This window comes from Lampetra fluviatilis, chromosome 31 (genome assembly GCF_964198595.1).
Source record: "Lampetra fluviatilis chromosome 31, kcLamFluv1.1, whole genome shotgun sequence".
Lineage (NCBI taxonomy): Eukaryota > Metazoa > Chordata > Hyperoartia > Petromyzontiformes > Petromyzontidae > Lampetra > Lampetra fluviatilis.
In genome coordinates this window covers 5,946,816-5,972,544 of record NC_136305.1, presented here as the reverse complement: position 1 = coordinate 5,972,544, position 25,729 = coordinate 5,946,816, and the positions used below count along the sequence as shown (strand labels likewise).

The 25,729-nt window shown below is 49.5% G+C and overlaps 1 protein-coding gene across 1 annotated transcript in view; it reads left to right on the top strand.

The window, feature by feature from the left end:
* The window catches only part of LOC144943487 (zinc finger E-box-binding homeobox 2-like), a 98,147-nt gene that overhangs the window by 41,846 nt on the left and 30,572 nt on the right, over positions 1 to 25,729 (top strand). Inside the window, exon 2 of the mRNA XM_078870973.1 lies at positions 22,853 to 23,182. Coding sequence (XP_078727099.1) covers positions 22,853 to 23,182 — 330 coding nt within the window. The remainder of the gene's footprint in view (positions 1 to 22,852; positions 23,183 to 25,729) is intronic.

Genomic DNA, 25,729 nt, shown 5'->3' with positions numbered 1-25,729 from the left:
GAAATAAAGAGTGGGGGTTGCTATTAAAAATGGTGGTGTAATAATGGTGACTGTTAGGAGAACCGGTGGGAGTGGTTAAGTAGGGGTAAAGGTAGTGGTTGGGGTCGTGATTAAATATAATTTATGCTATTATTAAATTAAACTTTCTATTTCACCAGGTAAGGCCCACTGAGCTATACAGCTCTTTTTCAGAAGCGTCATGGCCACAAATGATAGCCCAACGAAGTGGCTTATCATGCAGAAATGTATAGCAGCCAAAAACTCTCAACGCGTGTTTATAAATGTGGAGGAAAAAAACTTGAGGACCCAGAGGAAAGTCCACGCGACTACGGGGGAGAACATGAAAACTCTAAATATACAGCAGCAGGCGCCAGGGTCGGGATCGAACCCACGACCTCCTGTATACCGGGTGAGGTGGTTAACATCTCACCACCGTGGTGCCCATAATATGGGTATGGGTTGTCATAGGGTTTGGGGGGCGGGGGCAGGGAGTAGCTGGAGGACGGGCTAGGGGAGAAGAGATAAGGGTTGTTTTAAGGGAGGAACGGAAGTCGGTTTGTGAAGATTATTGTTTTATCTCCCAAACAGACGTTCAATCAGCACAGATTCCGAGACAGAGCTAGTCTGGTGATAGCCCAGCTTTAGTCCCATCATCACTGATCGCCTTTAACTTCCAATTACCAATCCTCCTGAACAAGGTCTGATAACTAAGCTGCCACCACTGAGATGTTAGATTTGCACCGGGGTTGTAGCTACTCGAGATTATAAATCGGGATTCTGCAGGGCAGTGAGTTGGTTCACACTGAGACTGAAAATATATCTCAGGATATTCTGCCGTCCATTTGTAACACTAATTAGGGGATCGCCAGTGCGTTAACAGTACTTCTCTCTCTGATGGATTTCGACAACCTGAAGACACATCAGAGGGCGGTGCGCCTACATCCTGTCCATTGGCCAATTGAAACGCAGTGTGAGTGTGCAGAAGTACCCACATTGTTCTCTGTAACCCTTATTGGAGTTCACGACACACCCGTGGATATATACAGTGAGGGAAAAAAGTATTTGATCCCCTGCTGATTTTGTACGTTTGCCCACTGACAAAGAAATGATCAGTCTATAATTTTAATGGTAGGTTTATATTAACTGTGAGAGACAGAATAACAACAACAAAATCCAGAAAAACGCATGTCAAAAAATGTTATGAATTGATTGAAAAATGTTACAAATTGACTTCAAAAATGAAGATTTTGCCATTTCTGTGAATTTCAGCACGAATATGAAGTATTCATTTTTTTTTAATCCAGGCAATTTCTTGGTATTTTAACAGTTAAGACCCACTGAGCTACGTAGCTCTTTTTCAGAAGCGTAGCAGGCCACAAATGATAGCCCAACGAAGTGGCTTATCATGTGGACATGAACAGCAGCCAAATACTCAAAACGCTTGTTGATTTTAAATGTGGAGGGAAAAACCGAAGGACCTGAAGAACAATCCACACAGCCACGGGGAGAGAGACACACAAACTCGAAATACAACAGGCGTCAGGGTCGGAATGGAACCCACGACCTCCTTCGTACCAGGCGAGGGAGATAACATTTCGCCACCACGGCATTAATGGGCCCGATCTCCTCCCATCTCAGAAGCCCAGAGCGCTTGAGCCTGGATGGTGCTTGGATGGGCGACCACCATGCGTGCATTCCAGGATGTCATAGGCGGCCGCGGGGCTAAGTGGTGGTCAGCTGTTGTAGTGTACTTCTATGTTCTTGGTTCTTTCGGTAAAGTCACGTAGAAGGGAAATAATAAAATAATAAAAATAAAACATAATAAAATTTTTTTTTATTATTTTATAAATAATAAAAATTAAACATAATGAAACAATTTATTTTATTTTATTATTTTCCTTCTACGTGACTTTACCGAAAGAACCAAGAAGATGAATCCCTGCAGTCACGAAAGCTTTAAATCGAAATGTACTTCTATGCTTTCTCATATCTGTGCTAAACTATTCCTGGCTATCCCCCTTCACGAACCCGCAGCAGACCAGCGCGTCGAAGAATTGTCGTCATCGTCATCGCAATCATAAATACATTTGGCAATCTCGCGCTGTTCTTGAAGCGCAAGGCTATCATCGCGAATTAGCCATGTTTCACAGACAAGTGCCGTCTGCAGTAGAATCACAGTGGGTGGGCAATGTCGCTATGTGGCTTTATCCAATTAGGTGATTTGCGAGTAGTGGCTTGTTTGCTTTTTATTGGAAAATTTGGACCGCGTGGCGAAAATAACCACCGCGACGTCGGCGAATCCCTCATCCAGCAGTGGATTTACGGGGTGTCCAGTCATGTGGCTGTGCGTAGAACCGTGACGCCGAAACGGTGTGACGATGCGCAGACGTGCGGAGTCGCCGGGATGCGACTCCGTACACGTGCGTTGCGCGCACGAGCGGTGCGGTGCTGTCCGCGCCTATGACACGGTGTGCGCGCACACGTGACGCGTGCGCGTGCAACGCGGTGTACGTACCCGAGGCACGCTGTGTCCACGTGCGTTCGCACGCAGTAAGGCGTGCGAGCGCACGTACGCAATTTTGGGGCATGCACGCGCCCTCCGATTAGCGCTGTTGGGCAACGTACGGTGCGAAAAAAACGTTGAACGTCGTAACATTATGATTAGAATTTCATTATATATATTACAACAAAAAAACACATCTTCAAGCCAGTCAAAACGAAATGGAAATAGATCCCCCGGCGCCGTGCGGCAATCCTCGCACATGCCTCTCCTCCCGGCTTCTTGACACCAAAGGGAGACGACTCATTTCTCGTGTAGCTCATCCCTTAAGCCCTCTCACTCTGAGCCCCTTTGTGGAAACTCGTGTAAGGACACCGGCAGCTGTACTTCACGGGCGTTTGTAGCCTCTGCGGGAAACTGCAGTGTCCGGCATTACCGAGATATCCCACCCGCCCCACCACCAAGACAATAAACATTGATGTTAGGGCTTAGCAAAGGGAATTAACATTTGGCTGAGTACTGTGAAGGATGGGGATTAACTGAGCAGAAATAATTTCCTTGTTGGGTCGAACACCATTTAAGTGATCTGGTTGTTATAATAATGCCCTTTGTTTGTACAGGAAAGCCTCACTGAGGCTAAAGACTTCCTATGCAGGAGGGTCCTGCGCTGTGGGATGTTTGGCAAGTTTCACTGAAGAGTGTTTGGGCTCCGTGTGGCAGTCTGTGACGCTCAACGCTCCGCACAGGAGAGAGTTAAGGAAGCATTTCTGTCCTTTGCCAGGTTCATGGCCATCTCACAGCCCAAGTCCACAACGCCCCGGCGGATTGCCAGGCAGTATTCCATCCTGTGGTACTAGCCAGGCTCAAGTTGGCTTTGCCCACAAACGAATATGAATGCCACGTGAACACAAATGCAAGCTGCTCGTTGCCATTTACTAAACGGCGCCAGCCCCCCGCGGAGAAACGTAGAATCGTCCTCTCAATGGGCTCTCATCATCATCATCAGCCATGCTCTATCCACTGCGGGATCTAGGCCTCCCCTAAGCCTCGTCATCCACTCGCAACAATCCACCTGGCTCCTGTGCGTGGTTGGACCTCATAGCCCTCCCGCATGTCTCCCCACGCTTCACCATCATCATCGTCATCATCTCATCTCGCGACGTGACTTGCCGAGGAATAGGCAGTCGCCTGGTAATCGATAGAGGTCTGATGTTTCGACCAAAACGACGATGAGTATCGTAAAGGCGTGACTCTCACCCACGCACTAGCGACGCTGTCTAATGATTAAGACCCGGGGGGTGGCTAGGTGCAGATGGAAAACAATGTCCTCAAATAGGTAACAGTGTACCTGCACAGTTTAACAAGTAAAGCATCCACGGGTTGACTTTTTCGCCGAGCAAAGGTTCACGAATTTTTCGATCGGCTCCGTGGAAATAATTAATTGGCAATAAGTAACCGGAGTCACGCACCTGAGTTGGAGCGTTGTTACTTTGAACTGGCGTGCTCAGGCCAGGCCCGCGGCAGGCTGGCCACGAGGTGATTGGACGCCTACATCTGAGATACCTTGTTATTGTAACACCCCACCCACCCACTAACCACCCACTACCCCCTACCCATGGCTGATGAAGACATCGCCTTCCAAATGCCGACGTCGCGAAAACGCCTTTCCCCTCGAATAATCATGACCGTGATACATTGACAGGAACTTGGTCAATCAACCCACTGCCGTGTGAGTCATCGCGGGTTGTTGTTGGTTGTTGTTGTTGTTGTTTACACCATATTTCACCGTGCTGATCAATGTGGGTTTTGGCGAAGAGGCGGCGCCCGGATTCGGTTCATGTCTCGTTCATCGCTCACGGCGGCCACGGCAGGGGAACAAACTCAGGTCTCGTGGGGGCAAAGTGCCGTGCCGGTAGCCACAGCGCCACTGCTGCGCCCCCCGAATTACTGTATCACCATCAGCCTTGATCAGTCCGCTGCTGGATTGAAGGCCTCAACCGTGACGTGTCGGTCACGGGGGGTGAGTTTGACCATACTTCACCGAGCTGGTCGGCGTGGTGTCCCAAGGGCCAGGATCGTCCCAGGACCGGCTCGAGATATTCACTCGCCACCGATTGTTGGCCGTGAATCGAACTCGGTTTGACACTGCCTCCTGGTTCGGAACACAATAGAACACAATAGACCACAATATAAAGCTAGCAAAGACTTGCACGTGCTAAAAACAAAAAGAAAGGTTTAAACGCCTTTCCGAAAGGCTGAATTTATCCACGCAAAGATATGAGGCCTATTTATTTGGCGTGGAAGAGTAGGCAAATATTCCCTCTCGAGCTTCATGGAGCGCTCCAATAGAGGGGCTCTTCTAGAGCCAGGATTGTCCCAGGACCGGCTCTTCTAGAGCTCCTTCTCTCTAGAGGGGGAGCTCTAGAGGGGCAGCTCTAGAGGGAGAGCTCTAGAGCGGGGCGGTCCCCAACCTTTTCGGCACCAGGGACCAGTTTCGTGGAAGACATTTTTTTCACGGACCGTGGCGGGGGGGGGGATTCATCATTGGGTCTTTCCCTCTTTTCAAAGAAGCTCTCCAGCGACGTTTGTTTTTTACTCATTCTGGCTAGGAGTTAGAGCTTGTGGGCTTACCAAAACTGTGACTGAGACAAATGTGCAGTGCGGGAAAGAGGCGCGGATGGAAGTGGTAAATAATAGAGCAATGGGGGCGGGCCACGCGTGGACTCACCGCTCTCACCTCCTGCTGTGCGGCTTGGTTCCTAACAGGCCCGGTCCGTGACCCGGGGGTTGGGGACCCCTTCTCTAGAGTGTTCTAGATTGTCTGGAGGGGCACCTCGAGAGAGCGAGGCGCTTCTGCCAGCAGTGCGCTGAGCGGGCAACCGCAGGGCAGCACCTTCAGTTCCTGTGTTGATTTGATCACACGATGCCTTCTACGAAATCGGTTCGTTTTCTCTCTTTCCACCCAATATAAATTGTGAACTGCCTTCCCATTAACACATTAATCAAACCCTTTGTCTCAAAGGTTGGTGTTAAACGAGGGTTTTACGCGGTGTTAAACCAGGGTTTAATTAAATAGGCTTTTTTTTTTAAAGCTCCGTGTTGTTTGCTGTGTGGGATTGGGGGTTGGCAAGGGGACATTCTTTGGCTGCTTCGTGGGGCATTTTCGAAGTCCTCCTTCCTCTCTCCGAGTCACAGCGCACCGTGGGACTTCTGCCGTGTGCTCAGTGAACAGCTCGTGACTTCTCTGTAATAAGAAAAAAAGGCGTGGTGATACGAAAGAAGATGTGGCGGTCACGAGTTAATTCCCTTGGCAGGGTGTCCAAATCATTCGGCAGCCTCTGATACGGGTCGATGTAACGAGTGTGACGTTCTGGGAAGTCGAAGGCATTCAGGGGCGCCACGGTGGCGAGATATTAACTACCTCACCTGGTATACAGGAGGTCGTGGGTTCGATCCCGACCCTCACGCCTGTGTGTCTCTCTCCCCGTGGTCGCGTGGATTTTTCTCTGGGTCCTCCGGTTTTTCCCTCCACATTTAGAATCAACGGCGCGCGTTTAGAGTATTTGGCTGCTCTAAATTTCCTAAATGAGCTATCATTTGTGGCCAAGTCGCTTCTGAAAAAGAGCTGTAGAGCTCAGTGAGGCCTTGCCTGGTAATATAAAAACTTGTTTAGTTTTTAAAAAATCATCAGGAATGTCACGGTGCGTCGATTACAATTGATTCCTGTGCTCGTGATAGGCGCATTGAACTCGCGTGCCTGTGTGTGAGATGCAATTGCTTGAAAAGTATGCACAAACGTCACAAACAATACAAATGAGATGGGACGTATGAGAAGGACAAAACGAGATGCAACCTAGGTTTGTGAACAATAGAAAGGAGAACAATAGAAACGATAGAACAATAGAAAGGAGACAGCGCATAGGAGATGGACGATACAAACGAGACTGTGAATACAAATGAGAGAGTACAAAAGACATTGACCGTGGAATAGAATCATGAACGCCGAATCATCTAATCGCTGGGCGACGTTGGGGGCTACGGGCAGTGAATATCATCTCGTAATCATCCTATGGATATCATTGGTCCTTCTCATAGGATTGTGGAGTTTCATCAGTTTGTTTTTAAGGTTAGAGATTTGTTGTATTACCTGGCTGTATAGCAAATGAAAAAAATACAATTACTTTACTATGCAAGTAAAAAAAAAGTTGTTTAAATATTTATGTGTTTTTATTTATTTAGGGCCCCTTGATAACATATGTTACAGGCCCCGCACTAGTTTAATCCGGCACTGAATTTCATCCACAGTGAGCGTGGAGATACCTTCATGACGTAAAACCATCTCATTTTGACGACCCTCCTGGTTTTTTTTCCATTGCACCAAGTGCCCTCTGTCGGCTGGCAATTTTGTATTCAACGTTTGCGAGTCTTGGCCACAAGGCACCCCCCCCCCCCCTTCTGCGAACACGTGCGGTTTGCTCGCACAACGGGAGCTATTGCTCGGCCTAAGGACGCAAGCCTGCCCCTTAACGTGCCCATGGTTTCATTCCATTGGCGCACTTTTCCAAGAACTTAGCGGTGAATTTCCTAGGGTCAGTGACGGATCCGTTGTTCGTGCCTGATGCGAGCCGTGCAGCTGCACTTGATGGCAAGTCTTAAGCGGCAGGGGCAAGAATGATGTCTTACGGTGATACACTCGGAAAACATGTGTCTCTGCTTGGGGGGAGGGGATAAAAAAAAGAGAGAGAGGGAAAAAAAAGGCACGTCCAGCTGGATTACACGGGGAATATTAGTAAAGGTCGTGGCGACGATGCCGATAATTGTTATGGTAACGATAAGATTGTGAATGCTTCTAATGGTATAGAGAAGAAAGAAGGGAGAGAGAGAGAGAGTCAAAAAAAACCGGAGCAGTGATCATTATTGGCCGTAATTGGTGGTGCCGTGAAAAGGTCGCCTGGTCCACAATCTATCGAGGCTGAATGTCGGAATCGAGACGATTCCATTTGGCGTTTCAACTCGGGCCGGGGTGGGTGCATGCGAGCGGTCGGTGAGTTGCACGGGAGGCTGACGGAGCCGCCGGTGAGGAGCGGGGGGAGGGGGAGTAGAGGGGAGTGGGGGGGGGTAGAGGAGGGGAGTGGGGGGGTAGAGGGGAGTGGGGGGGGGTAGAGGAGGGGAGTGGGGGGGTAGAGGAGTGGGAGGTAGAGGAGGGGGTGGGGAGTGGGGGGGAGAGGAGTTGGGGGGGGTAGAGGAGGGGAGTGGGGGGGTAGAGGGGAGTGGGGGGATAGAGGGGAGTGGGGGGGGGGAGGAGGGGAGTGGGGGGGTGGAGGAGGGGAGTGGGGGGGGTGGAGGAGGGGAGTGTGGGGGGGTAGAGGAGGAGAGTGGGGGGCGGTAGAGGGGAGTGGGGGGGGGGTAGAGGAGGGGAGTGGGGTAGAGGAGGGGAGTTGGGGGGTAGAGGGGAGTGGGGGGGGTAGAGGAGGGGAGTGGGGTAGAGGAGGGGAGTTGGGGGGTAGAGGGGAGTGGGGGGGGGTAGAGGAGGGGAGTGGGGGGGGTAGAGGAGGGGGGTGGGGGAGGTAGAGGAGGAGAGTGGGGGGGTAGAGGGGAGTGGGGGGGTAGAGGAGGGGAGTGGGGGGGGGGTAGAGGAGGGGGGTGGGGGGGTAGAGGAGGGGAGTGGGGGGGTAGAGGGGAGTGGGGGGGGGGTAGAGGGGAGTGGGGGGGGGGTAGAGAAGGGGAGTGGGGGGGTAGAGGAGGGGAGTGAGGGGGTAGAGGAGGGGAGTGGGGGGGTAGTGGAGGGGAGTGGGGGGGTAGAGGAGGGGAGTGGGGGGTAGAGGAGGGGAGTGGGGGGGTAGAGGAGGGGAGTGGGGGGGTAGAGGAGGGGAGTGGGGGGGTAGTGGAGGGGAGTGGGGGGTAGAGGAGGGGAGTGGGGGGGGTAGAGGAGGGGAGTGAGGGGGTAGAGGAGGGGAGTGGGGGGGTAGTGGAGGGGAGTGGGGGGGTAGAGGAGGGGAGTGGGGGGTAGAGGAGGGGAGTGGGGGGGTAGAGGAGGGGAGTGAGGGGGTAGAGGAGGGGAGTGGGGGGGTAGAGGAGGGGAGTGGGGGGGTAGAGGAGGGGAGTGGGGGGTAGAGGAGGGGAGTGGGGGGGTAGAGGAGGGGAGTGGGGGGGTAGAGGAGGGGAGTGGGGGGTAGAGGAGGGGAGTGGGGGGGTAGAGGAGGGGAGTGGGGGGGTAGAGGAGGGGAGTGGGGGGGTAGAGGAGGGGAGTGGGGGGTAGAGGAGGGAGTGGGGGGGGTAGAGGAGGGGAGTGAGGGGGTAGAGGAGGGGAGTGGGGGGGTAGTGGAGGGGAGTGGGGGGGTAGAGGAGGGGAGTGGGGGGTAGAGGAGGGGAGTGGGGGGGTAGAGGAGGGGAGTGAGGGGGTAGAGGAGGGGAGTGGGGGGGTAGTGGAGGGGAGTGGGGGGGTAGAGGAGGGGAGTGGGGGGTAGAGGAGGGGAGTGGGGGGGTAGAGGAGGGGAGTGGGGGGGTAGAAGAGGGGAGTGGGGGGGGGTAGAGGAGGGGAGTGGGGGGGGGTAGAGGAGGGGAGTGGGGGGGGTAGAGGAGGGGAGTGGGGGGGGTAGAGGAGGGGAGTGGGGGGGGGTAGAGGAGAGGAGTGGGGGGGGGTAGAGAAGGGGGGTGGAGGGGGGTAGAGGAGGGGAGTGGGGGGGGGGCGGTGAGGTCACGTGCCCCAGCACTTTATTTTCTCGAATGACGTCGAGAGCCCATTTCGCAAATCGAGCACCGGTTGGAAATGCGATACGAAAAACTTGACACAACAACGCGATAACAACAACAACGCAACATGCCTGCTGCCCACTCTCAAGTCTGCTCAATCGAGACCGAGGACAGTTCACAACTCAGGTGTGCTCTTCAGTTGTGCCGCCCGCCACAGGTTGTTTGGCATGATGTCCGACGTTTCGCCCCACGTGCTGGGAGCTTCCTGAGGAACCGAGCCGACGCCCGTTAACTAAGTTCCCGAAGGAAAGTTCCCCAGCGGCGTGCGGTAGGGGGGGGGCGAAACGTCGGACGTCGGAGAGAGATACGCAGCGGCACGGCGACAAACCCACACGGCCAGTGAGTTTCGGGCCATTTCACTCGGGGCGTTCGCTCTCGGCGTGTCCGCCTGCCTGCCTGCCTGCGCGCGTGTGTTTCTGTGTGGTAACTCGTGTCTAAGCAACCCAACGTGGTCTTCTCTTTTACGCCTGAACGAACGGGTGCGGTCCGCGAAGGCCACAGAGGAGACATCTCTGCACTCACCCCCCCACCGCCTACACACACATACACAGACACCCCTAGCGAATGTCGGAGCTCTGTGTAGGCACACGTTCCTCTGTAAGCGTTTGGTTAATGGAAACAAAGCTCCGCTCAGCAGGGAGCCTAGATTGCTCAATGGCAGAGGCGTGCGGCGGGTGCCGGGGTAGGGGAGGAGGTGGTAGTGGTGGGGGGGGGGGCTGGGAGAAGGTGGTGGAGGGGGAGACGTGTGGGGGGGGGGGGTTATGGACAAATGTGCGGAGCGTTTGCAAGCAAATTGTGCAAAATTAGCGGCGAATGCAATCCGGAGGCGCAGCCGCGGCGAAACATGTGGTCCTGAGTTGGGACGTATTAGTCTTAAGCGGGTCCATATGAAACGCAAATGATTTTTTTCCCAGCAAGCATTTGCAATTTGCTGACGGCGTCTGCTGCTCGCGAGTTATTGCGCTGGTGTTCAAATCATCGTAAGTTTCAAAATTTCATTTGCTCTCCTTAAGTAGACGAGAGAAAGGGCCGCATTGTTTACCGCCCGACGAGGTTCCCGACGACCGCATGGGTGGTGGTGGTGGTGGAGCGGCCCCGGCTCACTAGATGGGGCCATCTGTTTTCGCGTACGGGGGATGTTTGAGTCCCCCGAAATGAAAGCCGCCGAAGCCGCCCATTACCGTCCGACGAATTGTCCTTTAAGCGGACGAAACCGCTCTCCCAAAGTGCGCGCTTGAACAAACAACAACGAAAAGGTGGTCTGCCCGCCGAGAGCCGCTATTGCCGTAGTACCCTGTCCACATTTGAAGTCACCCCACCATGTAATGCGGCCAAATTCAAATCGGCCCCCGATTTTCTTTGTTTGGTTTTTGGTTGCAACGGAACACGCCCGCAAGTTCCGAGCCCCGGGACGACACAAATGGCACGGAATGTGTGCCCCCCGTCTCTCTCGTCACATCTCAGAAGGCGAAGTTAGGTTTGAGGACTTGACACGCGCCGGTGATTGCAAGACCAGGCACTATAGACTGCTGGTGCCGCTGCTGCGGCAGGGGCTACGGGGTGGGATGCCGAGGGGCAATGCTGCAAAAAAAATGTGCCGTTGTACTCCGCTTCTATGTGCCCCCCCCCCGCCTTCACCAAACCGCACTGACCCAGCGTGCTGAAGTTCGGTCAAATGTCTCCCACGATCCGCACGGGCGCGAGGAGGCCCTCATCCAGCAGTGGATTGACAAAATAACTTTGAGATCGCAGCAACACGATCGAAAGTTTGTTGCCATTTCGGCGTTAACCGATTGGCCTGAGAAATTCACGGATTTGCTATCGGCCAGCCCGAGAAGCGGAGAGTGTGACACAGCGTCGACGATTATCACAAGAATGTTTTCAAGCCACAATCGGCGTTTCTTTAAATAAAATTAATAAATAAATCTTTATTTATATTTTCACGATCGGCGAAGAACCGTTACAAACATTTCCGACGCGAACCGATCTGTCGCGATTGGCACCCAGCCCCACCTATGTGTGCGCCATCGCTCACATTCGTCGCAAACGATCAATTTTTTATTACAATTTTTACGTTTCCCCAAGAAAAGTTCGGTTTTTTTTTAATTGTGAGCGAAAATACATTTTCAAAATCATTTTGCGAAATCAAGCAGCGTGACGCGCAGTTGAGAATTATTTTTTTTCAATCGCCAAATTAGTTTATAGCGTGAACCGCAATCGGTTTCAGACATCTCGGACTGTGGGCTTCCATATCAACCGAATGCCCACCCCCTCCCCTTTGACCCCTTCCCGACGGTCAGCATTGCCCGTGGACAAAACAAAAACAAACGGCAGACACAACAAAATACATACGCGCACGGTGCCTGGAAATATTGATCAATAAACCGCACCAGCCGAGGGAATAATAGGCCGAGCAGGTCTATTTGCACGGGTGGACTCAAGGTGACGAAGCAAAGTTATTTGTGGAGGGTTTTTTCTTTTTCACGCGCCCTTCGCGACATGCTTCGAAAGAATCGGTGACAGTTCCGCAGATGATTTTTTTTTTAAGTTGCGTCGCGTAGGCGGTGTTTTATTTGGCGATGCTTGGTCAATGCCGTCGATGAACAGTTTTTAGCCTTCGTTTTGGTAGGAGAACGCGGATTAAAAAAAACCCACCGGGCATACGAGGGGGTAGCACTCAGCACTGCCACCTACTGGCAGCGCCTACATTTGTTCAAATTAAATGTATTTTTCTTTTAAACAAATCGTGTTCTTAAATTGGGTTAATTTCCTCGCCTCGTTAAATACAGGCGACAGCAACACTTTTGTGGCCCCACGCCTATGTCACCCGGCATGCCGTATTTGGTCACCCGCCAAGATATAAACCAGCCTGCAGCCTGCTTAGCTTTCCGAGATATCACGAGATCCGGTGTATTTAGTGTGATATGATCGTAGGCAATTTAGTTCGAATGCACGTCATCTATTGGGATTGTGTTGTTGCCGCTTGAAGTGGCAAATAAAACTAAATACATTCACAAATAATTCTAATTATTCGATCGTGATGTATAAGATGGCACGCCAACACAGTACACTTTAGTAATGCAATTGGCTCAACGTTTGGTGGGAGGGGGATGTCTTCTAACCCATCCACTCAATGTGGCAAGAGTACAATAAACCCAAGGTAAGGGGAAAACTTTCAGTCTCGAGTGCCGTGGTCACTATGTCGTGGACTGACCTCCGCCTTGATATGCAAATTCCTTTGTCAAGGCGCTCTTCCCCCCCTAACCCAGCTTAAATATACACTGCCAAGCTTGGTGGTGTTCATTCAGACGCTGTCTTTCCGACAGACCTGTTCTTCACCTGAGGACGGCTGCTTGCGTTGTGGCCGAAACGTCGTGAGAATTATTTTATTATGTTTTGTTTTATCTCCCTTGTACGTGACTTTACCGAAAGAACCAAGAAGACCTCCGCCTTTCTATGAACAGAATCAGGTGTTTTGCTAATTGGCATCGTCCCATGCAGGAACTGACCCTTGCCATAGGAACATGTAATTTCTACTATTTCTCCATGGCTGGCAATAGCAGTACAATGCAACGCTGTTGTACTGTTCCCTACCGTCTGTGGTTTCCCACAGACGTACATTTTATTTTAAGTCCATCCCCAAACACAACCCCATTGATGCAATACCAATGTTGCCTGCTTTCACATTTTTAGTTTTGGCTGCTCCCAAGATTAGCGTTACAGCGCCGTAATTGTTTGGGCGAGATGTGTTCTGGCTTTGACAAAATAGATTTAGCTCCAACTTGTATATTGTGCAATAGTCTTGTGTGCGCCTGTTAACATCCAAATGCACAAAAACAACTGCCGCGCATATAAACGACAGCCTTCCGGCGGTACTGATCCAAACATGCAATCTCACTTAATTATTTTTGTAAGTAATTCAAAATAAATATTAATCGGGCATTGAACGTTTCAACTAAACTTTTTTTTTTGTACGCACGAATAAAAACACGAGCGGCGTTTCAAGAATAAAACTAATCACTGCTCGGAGGTACAGTGTGTTAACACCCATTTGGCAATACTAATAACGGAACGGTGTTCTTTGTGCAACATATATAAATATTAAATATCTATAGTTTCCTTAATGGTTTTCTTTTAAAGCAAACCCCCGAAGCATGTCAGCGCGAGTTTGGTTCCCATGGTCGTAGCCAATGTGGTATAATTTGAAAGAAAAACATTTTTTTTCTAAAGCCTCAAAAAAACGTAGATTGCCACTTGTTGCTGCGATGGGCCGGCGCGATTTGGCGCAACCGCGCTCGCGGTTCGCCATGGCACACTCCTGCCCCGATCCACGCCTGCCCTCGCTCGCCCGCTCAGCCACTCTCCCCCCCCCCGCAACTCTCCCCAGCCAATTCCCATCCACCCCCGCATCCCACGAACGCCACAATGCCCCCCCCACTCCGCCGTATCCCTAACCCATCGTCCGCCCGCTCACAAACCGACATTTATCACCCACGCCATCCATTCCCCCCCCCCAGCCGCCGCCTCCTCTCTCTCTCTCTCTGCCACCAGCCTCACTGCTCACCCCACCCCGGCTCTGCCAGTCCACCGCCCCACAGATCGTCACCTTCTCGGCCTCGACCCTGACGGCCCAACTCTTTCTTGTTCCCGATGCCCGGCCCGTATAATAACAACAACCCACGCGCCAAACTCCCAAAGCCACCCCATTTCAGAAGTGTTTTCACGCCGTCCAATCGTAAACGCGCAGGGTCATTTTGACCTTCCTCTTTTGTTTTGGTAAAACAAAACAAAAAACACAATTTCAATAATGAGCTCCCTGGCGCAACTTTGCAAAAACGCCTGAATTTCACACCTCAACTTGATAGAATATTCTGGAGGCAGTCAGTGGACGTGGACGCAGCAGCTGCGCCGGGGGTCGGCGGGCGAGGAGCTCACGCGCCTGAAGGGTCCCGGGTCCCCGGCTCGGAAGAAACTAAATTATATAAAAAAAAACATATTTTACCAGGTAAAGCCCCACTGAGCTATATAGCTCTTTTTCAGAAGCGGCCTGGCTATCACAAATGATAACCCGACGAAGTGGCTTATCATCACGTGGCAATGTATAGCAGCCAAATACTCTGAAGAGGGAGCAAATTAAACAGGGATGCCCATGCCAAGCACGCTACGCCCACTGCCTACAGAGATGTGTCAAGTCGGGTATTAGCCTGGTTGTTCACGCTGTATAAAACTAAATGTGATTATCATTATTTTTAAGGGCGGGTTTTCAGTTCCAGTCTCAATACTACAAGTTGGAAAGTCTTTGACAATTCCTCAACGTTATTTTGTACGAACAAACCACAAATATTGCACCTTGTCTGTAGGATGGGCCACACGTTTGTGGCCCTCTAGCTCATCACAGGACGGGCTGCCCACTAGCATTCACCGCTCGTGAATGGTGAAATAAACCAATTAAAAATTCCTTAAAATATATTCCAACAGATGAAAAGGTGTTAACAAGGTAGGCGATAACATTGATTTCTCCTCCCCCCCCCCCCCCCCCATTTTTTATTGCAATGCTCAATTTGTAGTCCTGCCAAAATGAAACTACAAACATAATTTCTTCATAATACATCCATGTGGGTGGAGTAGTGGCACAGTGGTTAGCGCACTATGCTACGAAACCGGCAACCTAAGTTCGATTCCAGGCCACGGCCAGCATGGAAGAATCGTCCAAATTGTCCCCCTTCGAGAGGAATTCGAGAGGAGGCCCTTCCTCCAGCAATGACATGGGCCAGTTAATTACAGGGCCGCGCCTTGTACTTTATCTCGGGTGTATTTTTTTTAATAAGAATTCGTTTAGCAATTAATAAAATAATGTCAAAAGTAGATTATCACCTCTCATTGTGGGACTCGATTGTAAAAAGGAATCCCATACGTAGGGATGCTTAAACCATAAATATTCAGTTAGAGCCCAACACAATCTGCAAACCCTTGCTGTGCATGTCTCTCTACCTGGCAGTGTAAATACCAAGCAAGTAAAAAAAAATCTATTAAAGCGCCAACTTAATGAAAGCATTTTATACGTATACTGAAAGCGAAAAAGCTAAATAGTTTCAGCACGTTTCAAGTTATATTTGTCTGGGTGGAGAGCGATGGCACCGTGGTTAGCACAAAGGCTCTATTCGCCTGGCAACGTGTGTCATTCTCAGGTGACAGCCTAACATCATTGGCAAGTGATACTTCAACCCAGAACCATTCCTGGTGCATCTCTCTTCTTTACCAACTCATGCTGTCCAGCATGAAGTATGGTCAAAACTACCCACTCACGACGGATATGGCACAGTGAGGGCTTAATTCAGCAGTGAATTGACAAAACAAACTGCAACAACAACAGCAAAAAGAGTCAAATACCACTCGCCACACTGCTCTTTGCCATGGCTGGGGAATTCAAACTCAGGCCACCGGCTTCAAATATACGCTAAACCACTGTGCCACCACTCCACCACTTAGTAATACAAACGTATATATAAATGCAGCCGCTGTTTAGCTCCTGCAACAGGTGAGTGAGTTCGGCACTCGTCAAACTCTTGTCCGAGCTCAGCGGTTCTCATTGCCAAGCCACTCCCTTTACCAGGGCATGCCACCATGAAGTCACCGCTGGGTGTCCGGCATGAGAACACTGCTCCCCCCCCACCCCCTCTTGTAATCGATGCCAGTGGCGTGATTAAAACGTGACAAATCGGGACTTAATTTCGGACCAGATCTGATCCCGGGGGGTTAAAACGACTCGAGAAACGTTTGCTCGCTCGGCACACCAGCATATGCCTCCCACGAATGGCTACCGGTCGTGTTGCGAGTCTCAGCCCGGTCACTGTTGACTGCGCACAGGTTAACAAAAATGCAACGTATGGAGAACCAATTTTCCATTTCATTTGGCTAAATTTCAAGCTCTGAGAATTTAAATATCGATTTGAGTGTCATACCAATGTGCACTGCTCTCATACGCAGAGTGGGTGGGAAAGTGCTCCCCCACCACTGTGTGGACCAGGGGTCATTCAAAGGTTTCTCAGCGGTAGCTCTGTGATATCCGCTTCCATGGGGGTCACTCCCTTAACACGAAGGATCGCACTGCCCTCTTCAGCGATCCGAATGACGCGACGCCGACGGCGCAAACCAGCGATACAATTGCGGGAAAACTAAACAAAAAAAACGTTTACGCATTATAGAGCATCGCAACCAGCACGAAAAACGCTCAAATCTATTTCATCACTCAAGCACTATTGCGATTTTCTGCGTGCTTTCTCGGGTAACACGGTGCACCTATGAATGTAAATTTTTCAGAAATCTGTTTAGCGGTTAAAGCGGCGGCGCCGCCGGGTGCCCTTATCGGAGTTTTCCGCGCCAGCGCAGTTTGCCGTCGTGCTGTTTTGATGGCGAGCGCCCCGCGAAAAAATACGAATCAACACACACGTGCGTCCTCGTACGCACGAAGATCCCCCCATATAGCCTGTGCAGACTGTTGGGGCAAGTGCTGTTAGCGAGTACCTATGAAGGCCGGCACCGGCACACGAGGGAGTGGGTGGCCGGCACCACGCCCGGCCGCCTTTGTCTCCCCAGTAGCGAAGTTTACACACCGCACCAGGTACTCATTTGAGGCTGAGTCGACCTAGAGGGTGCCCAATACCGGTTCAGACACTCATCACCGGTGTTGGCCGTGAGCGGGAATCGAACTCGGGCCGCCGGGTTCGTATCGTAGCGCGCTAACCGCTACGCTACTGCTCCCCTACACATGCACAAACACACGCACACACACACACGCGTGCGCGCTCACGGGCACACCACGAGCCAACGTCACTGACCAAACGATTGGTCACATTCTGGGAACGGCGGCATCGGTGTCGAGCGACCGTGTGTGCACTATTTTCGAGCGAGCGAAAACAAATCGCGCGTGATAACCTGCGTCGGCAGTGGCACACCAGCGCGGATAACAAACACACCCATAACGTACTGATAGCAATACATGCCATTTTATGGAGCGCCCTTACCGCAAGATACTGACGCTACGCTGTACGCCACAACGGGTGAACAAACAAAGTGCTGGCCAAGAAGGGAGAGGAATAAAATTAACCCGTAAAAAACAAAGTTTTTCACTATAAATCCTTTATATGCGTGGCGGCTAGAGTCCTCTCGTCCTCTGGCTTGAGATGGCTGCCACCTATGGGTCAGATGATTTCCTGCCACCATTAAGCAATTGGTAATTAAATATAATTTATTTTTTTCTAAAAAGTGTAAAATTTGGGAAAAAAATTTTCACGAACATAAATTGTCATGCACAACGAGTCTGTGTGCAAAATGTCAGCTCGATTGGATCACGGGAAGTGGGTTAAAAAACGACCGAAAGATTTGCACGGTCGTAAGCGCGCAAGCAAGTGAACTTAATATAAAGGATTTAAAAAGCGAATTACAATTACGCCGCAGCGAAGGAGAGAGAAAAATGATCACGGACGACGTATTGGTTAAAGGCCCTTCTTCAAAGCAGAAAGATAGGGTGGAAGAGATCAAATAAGACGTCTTTTCGCCGTGATCATCATCAACCATGGTCAATATTCTTAGTACTTTCGGTAAAGTCACGTAGGTAAAAAATGAAATTAATAAAAATAAAATAAAAATCACGACGTTTCGGAGGCAACACAATTCTCCGTCATCAGGTGGGACCGTCATAGCCAGATTTGCTGTGTTGCCTCCGAAACGTCGTGATTTTTTATTCATTAATTTTTTATTAATTTTAATTGCATTTATTAATTTTAATTTCATTTTTTACCTACGTGACTTTACCGAAAGAACTAAGAATATGAATCCTTGCAGTCACGAAAGCTTCAAATCTAGAACCATGGTCAATCCACTGCTGGACAAAGGCCTCCTGGAGTAGCAGCCACCTCGCCACGTAGCGATCCACTCCGCGACTGCGCGTGAATCGTTTCCACCTCTCATCGGCCGGACGCCAATTGTCACTCTCTGTGCGTGTTGATTTCGGTACGCGCATGTACGTAACGCGCGCGTGTGTTTTGGGGGTTTATGTGTCGCACGCACGCACGTTGAAATTCTTCTTTCGCACCGTACGTAGCCAACCGCACGTGGAGGTGAGACCCGAGTTTAAAAATATCAAAGGCGAATGGAATCTACTGTGGCCACGAAGGGAACAATGTTTTTTGTCGACGTGCACACGGTGAAGGGTTTGTGTGCCACGCGTCACGCACACTGATTCCTGGTCGCCTTTCAGCGTCTCCCTCTCCGTCTGAGAGGCTTAGGCAGCTGATAGTGATTTAAAAAATTGCGCCACTATAGCCAACATATTACATTCATCAGTGTTGTACTTATCAGGCATATATATGTGCATGTATATGCACACACACATATGTGGGGAGCAGTAGTGTATTGGTTGGCACGCTGCGCTTTGAATCCAGAGAGCCACGTTCGATTCCTGCTCACGACCAACACCAGTGACGATTATCTGAACCGGATCCTGGGCCTCCGCTATGTCGACTCAGCCTCAAATGAGTATCTGGTGGGGGTGTGTAAAACATCGCCACTCCGGTGACAAAGCGGCCGGGCGTGGTGCCGGCCTGTGCAGTGCCGGGAAAATAGCACCTACCCCAAAATTCTGTCAAGGCTTTACGGAGGGATCTTTGTCATTTTTTAAATCCTTTATATTAAGTTCACTTGCTTGCTTGCTTGCGCGCTTACGACCGTGTAAATCTTTCGGTCGTTTTTTAACCCACTTCCCGTGATCCAATCGAGCTGACATTTTGCACACAGACTCGTTGTGCGTGACAATTTATTTTCGTGAAAATTTTTTTCCAAAATTTTACACTTTTTAGGAAAAAATAAATTATATTTAATTACCAATTGCTTAATGGTGGCAGGCAATCATCTGACCCATAGGTGGCAGCCATCTCAAGCCAGAGAACGAGAGGACTCTAGCCGCCACGCATATAAAGGATTTATAGTGAAAAACTTAGTTTTTACGGGTTAATTTTTTCATCATGTGTTTATACAGGGGTCGCAATGGGCCGGGTATGCGACGGTATGCCGTACACACACTCCTCCGAGCACCAAACACGTGTTTACCGACACTTTGGAGCATTTTTAAACCTCGAGCAATTGCTCATATTCTGGAGGAGGACACTACAGTGGACGTTGACTGCTGTACCGATGAACAGGTATCCTGCCTGGACTTATACATTTTCATTTTCGACAGCTCTATATATGTGTGTATGTGTATACGTGTATATACATATATAGATAATATGGCATTACTATTGAATGAATTCACACAATTCAGGGTCACGATTCCATTTTGTGAAAACAATAACATTTGGGTGAATATAGCGGCATCTTGTGGCTGGAGAGAGTCGTGTGAGCCCATTCTTATATCCCCAGCGGTTCAGAAATCGTTCACCGCTAGCGTTAGCCCCTGACTGGCAATTTAACGCAGGTCATCAGGTTCATTTATGGCGCGGTGCGCTAACCGCTGAACCGCCGCGCCACGCGCAGCGCGGCTTTTAATATCAATAAATGAACGCTTCCCCGATTCCCGGACGCGAGACCCTTCGACGCCGTGCATCGGCAAGTTTAAACGTCAACGCTCATCGACGATTTCAGTCGACGCACCGCGATCGCCCCCACGGCGCATGTGCTCGCGCGAATCCGACGTCGGATCGATCACGCCCGTCGATGGAAAAAAATCCCGCGTTGTTCCGCGCGGGCGACAAAATGCGCTCCCGCGGCATGATCTTGTCTAGCTCACACGATTTTGGCTTTGAGTTGGGGGGCGGCGGGGGGGGGGGTTCTGTGTGTCTCCGCTGCGTCGAATCAAGGTCACGGACACGTGGCGCGCCCCCTGCCCACACTAAAGCGGTCCGTAGCGAGCGAGGTTCACCGAAAAATGTTCGCGGTCTCCGTTTGCGATCGTTGATGAGTGCACCGCCACACCGCCAAAAAACCGACTGCATCACCCCCCCCCCCCCCCCCCCCCGTTGTCCGCTATATCTCTCTTCCCCCCGTCCTTAATTTGGACCTCCCCTACCGCGAGGGCAATGTTTGTTAGCGTGTGGTGGATGATGGAGGTGAAGAAAACCATTATTTACACTGAATTAATGATCGTGCGGTGAGCGAGAGAGAGATGCAGAGGGTAGTTGCCCGTGGGCAACAGAACGAGCGGCTGACACCCCTCGGAGCCGCTGCTTCGCCTTCTGACTTGACTCTGACATCACAACTTGGGACGAAATTAGTGATGAAAGGGAAGAAAAAGAAGAAGAAGAAATAAATAGACGACACGAAACTAAAAACAAAGAAGTGGCTCCACACGTGAGTCAAAGATCCCACCGGATCGTAGTGGCTGAAGTGCTGCTGCAGCCCACGACGGCCTTTTCAAATGTCCAAGTCCGTCGTGTTTGCGCAGGATGGCAAGCGGCGCGCAGTCGGACGGCCGTGCGTTGAACTCCTGCTTGGAGGTTGACTCGGTCCATCATCCCTGTGTGGTCGATAAAATGACTACCACTTTTGTTGTTGTTGCTGTTGTCTTGATGCAGTTTTGCATGAACGACGTGATACGACAATTATTATTTATATTTTGTGGGGAGGTCAAACAGCATTTGTCCAATCGATATATTCACCCACCATTTCGCACTCCTGCCACAGAAGTGTGGAATTTCCACTTCTGGTGGCTCGCTTCCCTAAAAAGGGTGATGAGCACTTCCAGAGTGCTCATTTGAGCAATAAATCACTTTTAACAGCAGTTACCATCAATGTAGTCAGTGCTGGCACTCCACATCCAGTTGTCCTTATTTAGCACTCATAATTATCATAAACCTGTTCATAGGCTCATAGGAATATATGGTACGATAATATAGGATTACTATGGACAGCCGTAACCTTGTACTCGAGTGCTCGTGCCTTGGGCCAATAATCCAGCCTACCAGCGTTGCGGAAAATATTAAGTGAGAATTTAAGCCGTGAATATGGAACAAGGTAAAAGTTCTATGGATTGACCGCCGCAGCCATTTCAGTGCTTTATAAATCTCATACAGGGTCACATATCCTCACATCGCAAAGTAGATGCCCTCTTTCCTTCCACTCCGGCCAGCGACGGAACCATGAATTCTCGCTGGCCGAACGACGCCGTTTCGCTATCGATGCCATTCAGTGGAGATCGGCGTCGACTCCATCCTCATGAATTGCTCGTGGGAGACTCTTAGGCCAAGATCCAAAAATGTGGACTCGTGTTACCAAGGCTTAAGATCAGACCCATTTGTGTTGTTGGGTATTATTGGCAGAGGTGGGACAAAGTCATTGTTATGCAAGTCCAAGTCGAGTCGCAAGTCATCAAATTCATGACTCGAGTCTGACTCGAGTCCAAGTCACATGACTCGAGTCCACATCTCATAGGTGGGACAAAGTCATTGTTATGCAAGTCCAAGTCGAGTCGCAAGTCATCAAATTCATGACTCGAGTCTGACTCGAGTCCAAGTCACATGACTCGAGTCCACACCTCTGATTATTGGAAGTGGTGGAAAAGGTTAAAAGAGGTGGTGCAGCCCTGTAATTGCTTGGCTACGTCACTGCTGTCAGAATAAAACTCCCCTCTTAGAGGGAGCTTTAGAGGGCCTTTCTTTTACCTACTCTTCCACGCGAGGCAAGATGTTTTGGAAGAGGTAAGAGTAACCCACACTTGACCCCACCGCACTCGGCCTGCCAGTCAGCTAACGGCAAGTGCACCCATTTATGCTGCTGGGTGGACAGAGGCGGTGGAGATTCAGGAAAACTTGCATCATTGTTTCAACTGCCGCGTCCAGTGTGCTAACCATAACACCATGGCAGCATTCACACGGTTACAAAAATACTATGATAATTCAAGTTGGCAGGAGGAAGTTTAAATCTTTGCATACTTGGCTGACTTGTGCACACAAGAGATTTACTTTTTGTTGTTGTTGTGGAAAGGTAATTTCCACCAATAATTGGAACACACACAAAAAAACCCAGAGCAACATTGTTTTTTTTTAACCCCCCAAAAAACTATTCTACCAATATTTGTTGATTTTTTCCTAAAAAATGTGGTGGAAAAGTGGCTTTTTCCACAAACAAAGTAACGGAGCCCTTCTTGAATGAAGTCCGTCAACGTTTGTGACACGTCACTCTCAGCCGCGTCCCTTTTTTCCCAGAATACCGAGCCACCTCGTCGGCCGGTCCGTGCTTGAGAACAGAAAGTGGGTGAACGCATCGGTTTGCGAGCGTTACGTATCGAAAAATAAGTGAAGCCAACACTGTCATGCAGTGAAATTATCTGTCACGAAATATGCATTTAATTGACATAACTGTATGGATGCATAATGCCATTAAAAAAACTAAAAAAAAACCTACACGCATTCTCAATGCATCCAATGGAAGTGACTTTAATTAACACGAGGCTTTGTTTGAGATGTTGGGTCATTTTTTGACGGCTAAAGGAGAACAAACCCAGCGGAAAAATACGTGTCCTACCTTTGTGTTGCATGTCACGTTCGAGATAAATCGACGCCTTACGCTTTTAAAACGTTTTTTTTTGTCGTCATTATTTCACAGCAATGATGCATTTCGAAAACGGGACCGGCGGTCCTCTTCCTCGGCAGTCAGTCGAGGAGGAGGTGGGGGAGGAGGAGGAGGAGGAGGATGAGGAAAACCGGATCTCCGCCCAAGGACTGGACTGCTTATTCCAGGATCCGCTCGATAGGCAGTCCAGCCCGGACCTTACAGGTGGCGAGAGCCCCACGGGCGAGATGCAGGACAACGGATGCGACGGCGAGGAGGAGGAGGAAGACGACTGTGGGGACGACTACGAAGCCAGCGAAAAGGAAGGCAGCTACTCAGCCTGGGCGGAGGCAGCGAAAGAGTTAATATCCCCAACGGAGCCTGGTAAGACATCCTTAATTGGCTGTGTAATTAATGTAATGGTGCACGCTTTTCAAAACACTGCTTAATACTTGCTGGGGGGGGAAAAAAATTACATTCTATATATAATCATCTATTATCTCCATCTCTAACACATGGACCTGATATAACACCATAATGATGTGTTGTTAAACTTTCCTCCTTGTCACTCACTGGTACGCCACTTCCAGTGTTTCGAGTGCCGTTGTTAATGCCTCGCGCACATCGTTAAAGATACATATTAACAAAAATTGCTTGGTCATAATTAATGTAATGTTCTATAAATGAATTTTAAGGCTTTAAATTAAGTTGATTTAGGGGGATTGTTTTCCTTTATTTTGTCCAATTACGTTCAAAGTGACACGTTCGGAATAACGTGCGTTAAATGAAAAAAAAAAACTTCTCATAATTTGCACGAGGTTTAACCCTAGAGGGGCCTGGCTCCTCAAAAACACCAATCTTTTCTCAGCACGTTTTGCATTTATTTCTTTATTTCTTTATCCGCACCATCGGCGTCCGCCAATTCCACCGTTTGCTCTCGATGTACCGTCTATAACCGGTGGCGAGCCACCACCGCCCTGCACCATGACCCAGTGCGAGCCCTGCACAATCCGCACCGGCACAAATTTTTTGAAGGGCTACCCCCCACCCCACTCCCACCGCTTACCACGGGCCCAGCCTGTGGTCTCGCTTATGGAAGATTGTATCGGGCGCCGTCTCCTATATTTAAAGCAACACGTCAGACTAACCTTTTTTTTTACAGTTAGCCACCAACGCAGACGCAGGGGCAGGGGGGCCCATCAGCACCGTGTTGTGTAACAGTGCCCAGTGTTCAAGAGGCCGGTTACGCCGTGGGTTTAAAGGAGAAGGCCGTGGAGGGGCGCTTTGGTGCGTGGACCGGCCCCCCTCTCTCTCTCTCTGCGTGAAGTCTCTTCACCTCGTGGTAGGGCGGGTGGACGCGACTCAAATAGCGGTAATGGGCCAAAAGCTGCAGGTGTACAAAAATGCCGTGCCGCGTCGGATTATTGTTGATAAACCTTGTCTTAAAAATGTATAAGAATGCGAACGTTTAAGACGGTGTGAGCCGAGCATTTGACAGTTGCTGTTGTGTGTTGTTTGTCAATGATTATCTGAGCATCTGGCAAGCTTACGTTTTGGGCAAACCGCTGGTTTTTTAAATAGCAGAAGCGATGTATTACTTAGAATATACCATTTTATTTCTGTCACACAGACGCGTAATTATTTTTGATTTTTTGTGTCTGCCTACCACACACGTATTTACTTGGCATGTAAATAATGTGTCGATTCATAGATTGAAAACCTGTATTACTTTATTAAAATGTTCGCGGCATGTTATGAGACCAACGTAGCCGATTGGAACCGTTGTGGATCACGTTAAGGAATATGCACTTTACCAGGTAAGCGCCACTGATCTTTGTACAGCTCTTTTTCAGAAGCGACCTGGCCACAAATGATAGCTCAACGAAGTGGCTTATCACGCGGCACCACTCGTTGAACTAAACTATTTGTCTTCTTGGTTCTTTCGGTAAAGTCACGTGGAAAGAAAATAATAAAATAATAAAAATAAAACATAATAAAATAATTCTCACGACGTTTCGGCCACAACGCAAGCAGCCGTTTTCAGGTGGAGTCTGACTCTGCATTGTCGACAGACCTGTTCTCCACCTGAAGACGGCTGCTTGCGTTGTGGCCGAAACGTCGTGACAATTATTTTATTATGTTTTATTTTTATTATTTTATTATTTTCCTTCTACGTGACTTTACCAAAAGAACCAAGAAGATGAATCCCTGCAGTCACGAAAGCTTTAAATCGAAATATAAACTATTTGTATTACCCATGGATATGGATACCATAGAGCTACATATGGAACACCCCTTTCAATTGCCTTCAAAGTCCACACAGCAGAGGGCAGCATTTCTTACGTGGTTTTAAGTGGGTGGCTCAGATGTCAGCCAGCGACCCACTGACATTAATAACAAGCGGATTCTTCAGTGTAGCGAGTTGATCGTCTCGGCCCAATCACCAGTGATTGAAAAATAAAAATAAACCGTCGTGTTAAGCTTGGTTTTGAACTTAATTTTCGCTAAATCTCAGCCCTGAAACTTAAACATTCTTTGCGAGGCATCGCAAAGGTTTCAGTCCTCGTGTGGATAGAGAAATCTATCGGAGTGACCTCAGAAGTAGTTCTGTGATGTCATCGTCTGGGTCATTCTCTGACACAATGTGATGCACTGCTAGCTGCAGAGTTTTCCCGAATGCAATTTTAATTCTCGAATGCGAGCATAATTATGATAAAATTAAGACAAACGCAACAAGGATATCAAACGAAGTCTTACTTCACCAATACACGCATCAAATTGCCCGTGTGAAAATCGACTCTTTATGATTCGTAACAATTTAAACGCAGACGTTACATTGAAGACAACAGCACGGATACAACACAGATACAGATGATACAGGACACACAACAAACAATATAAACGAGATTACTGAGTCAAATCGGCAGTCTG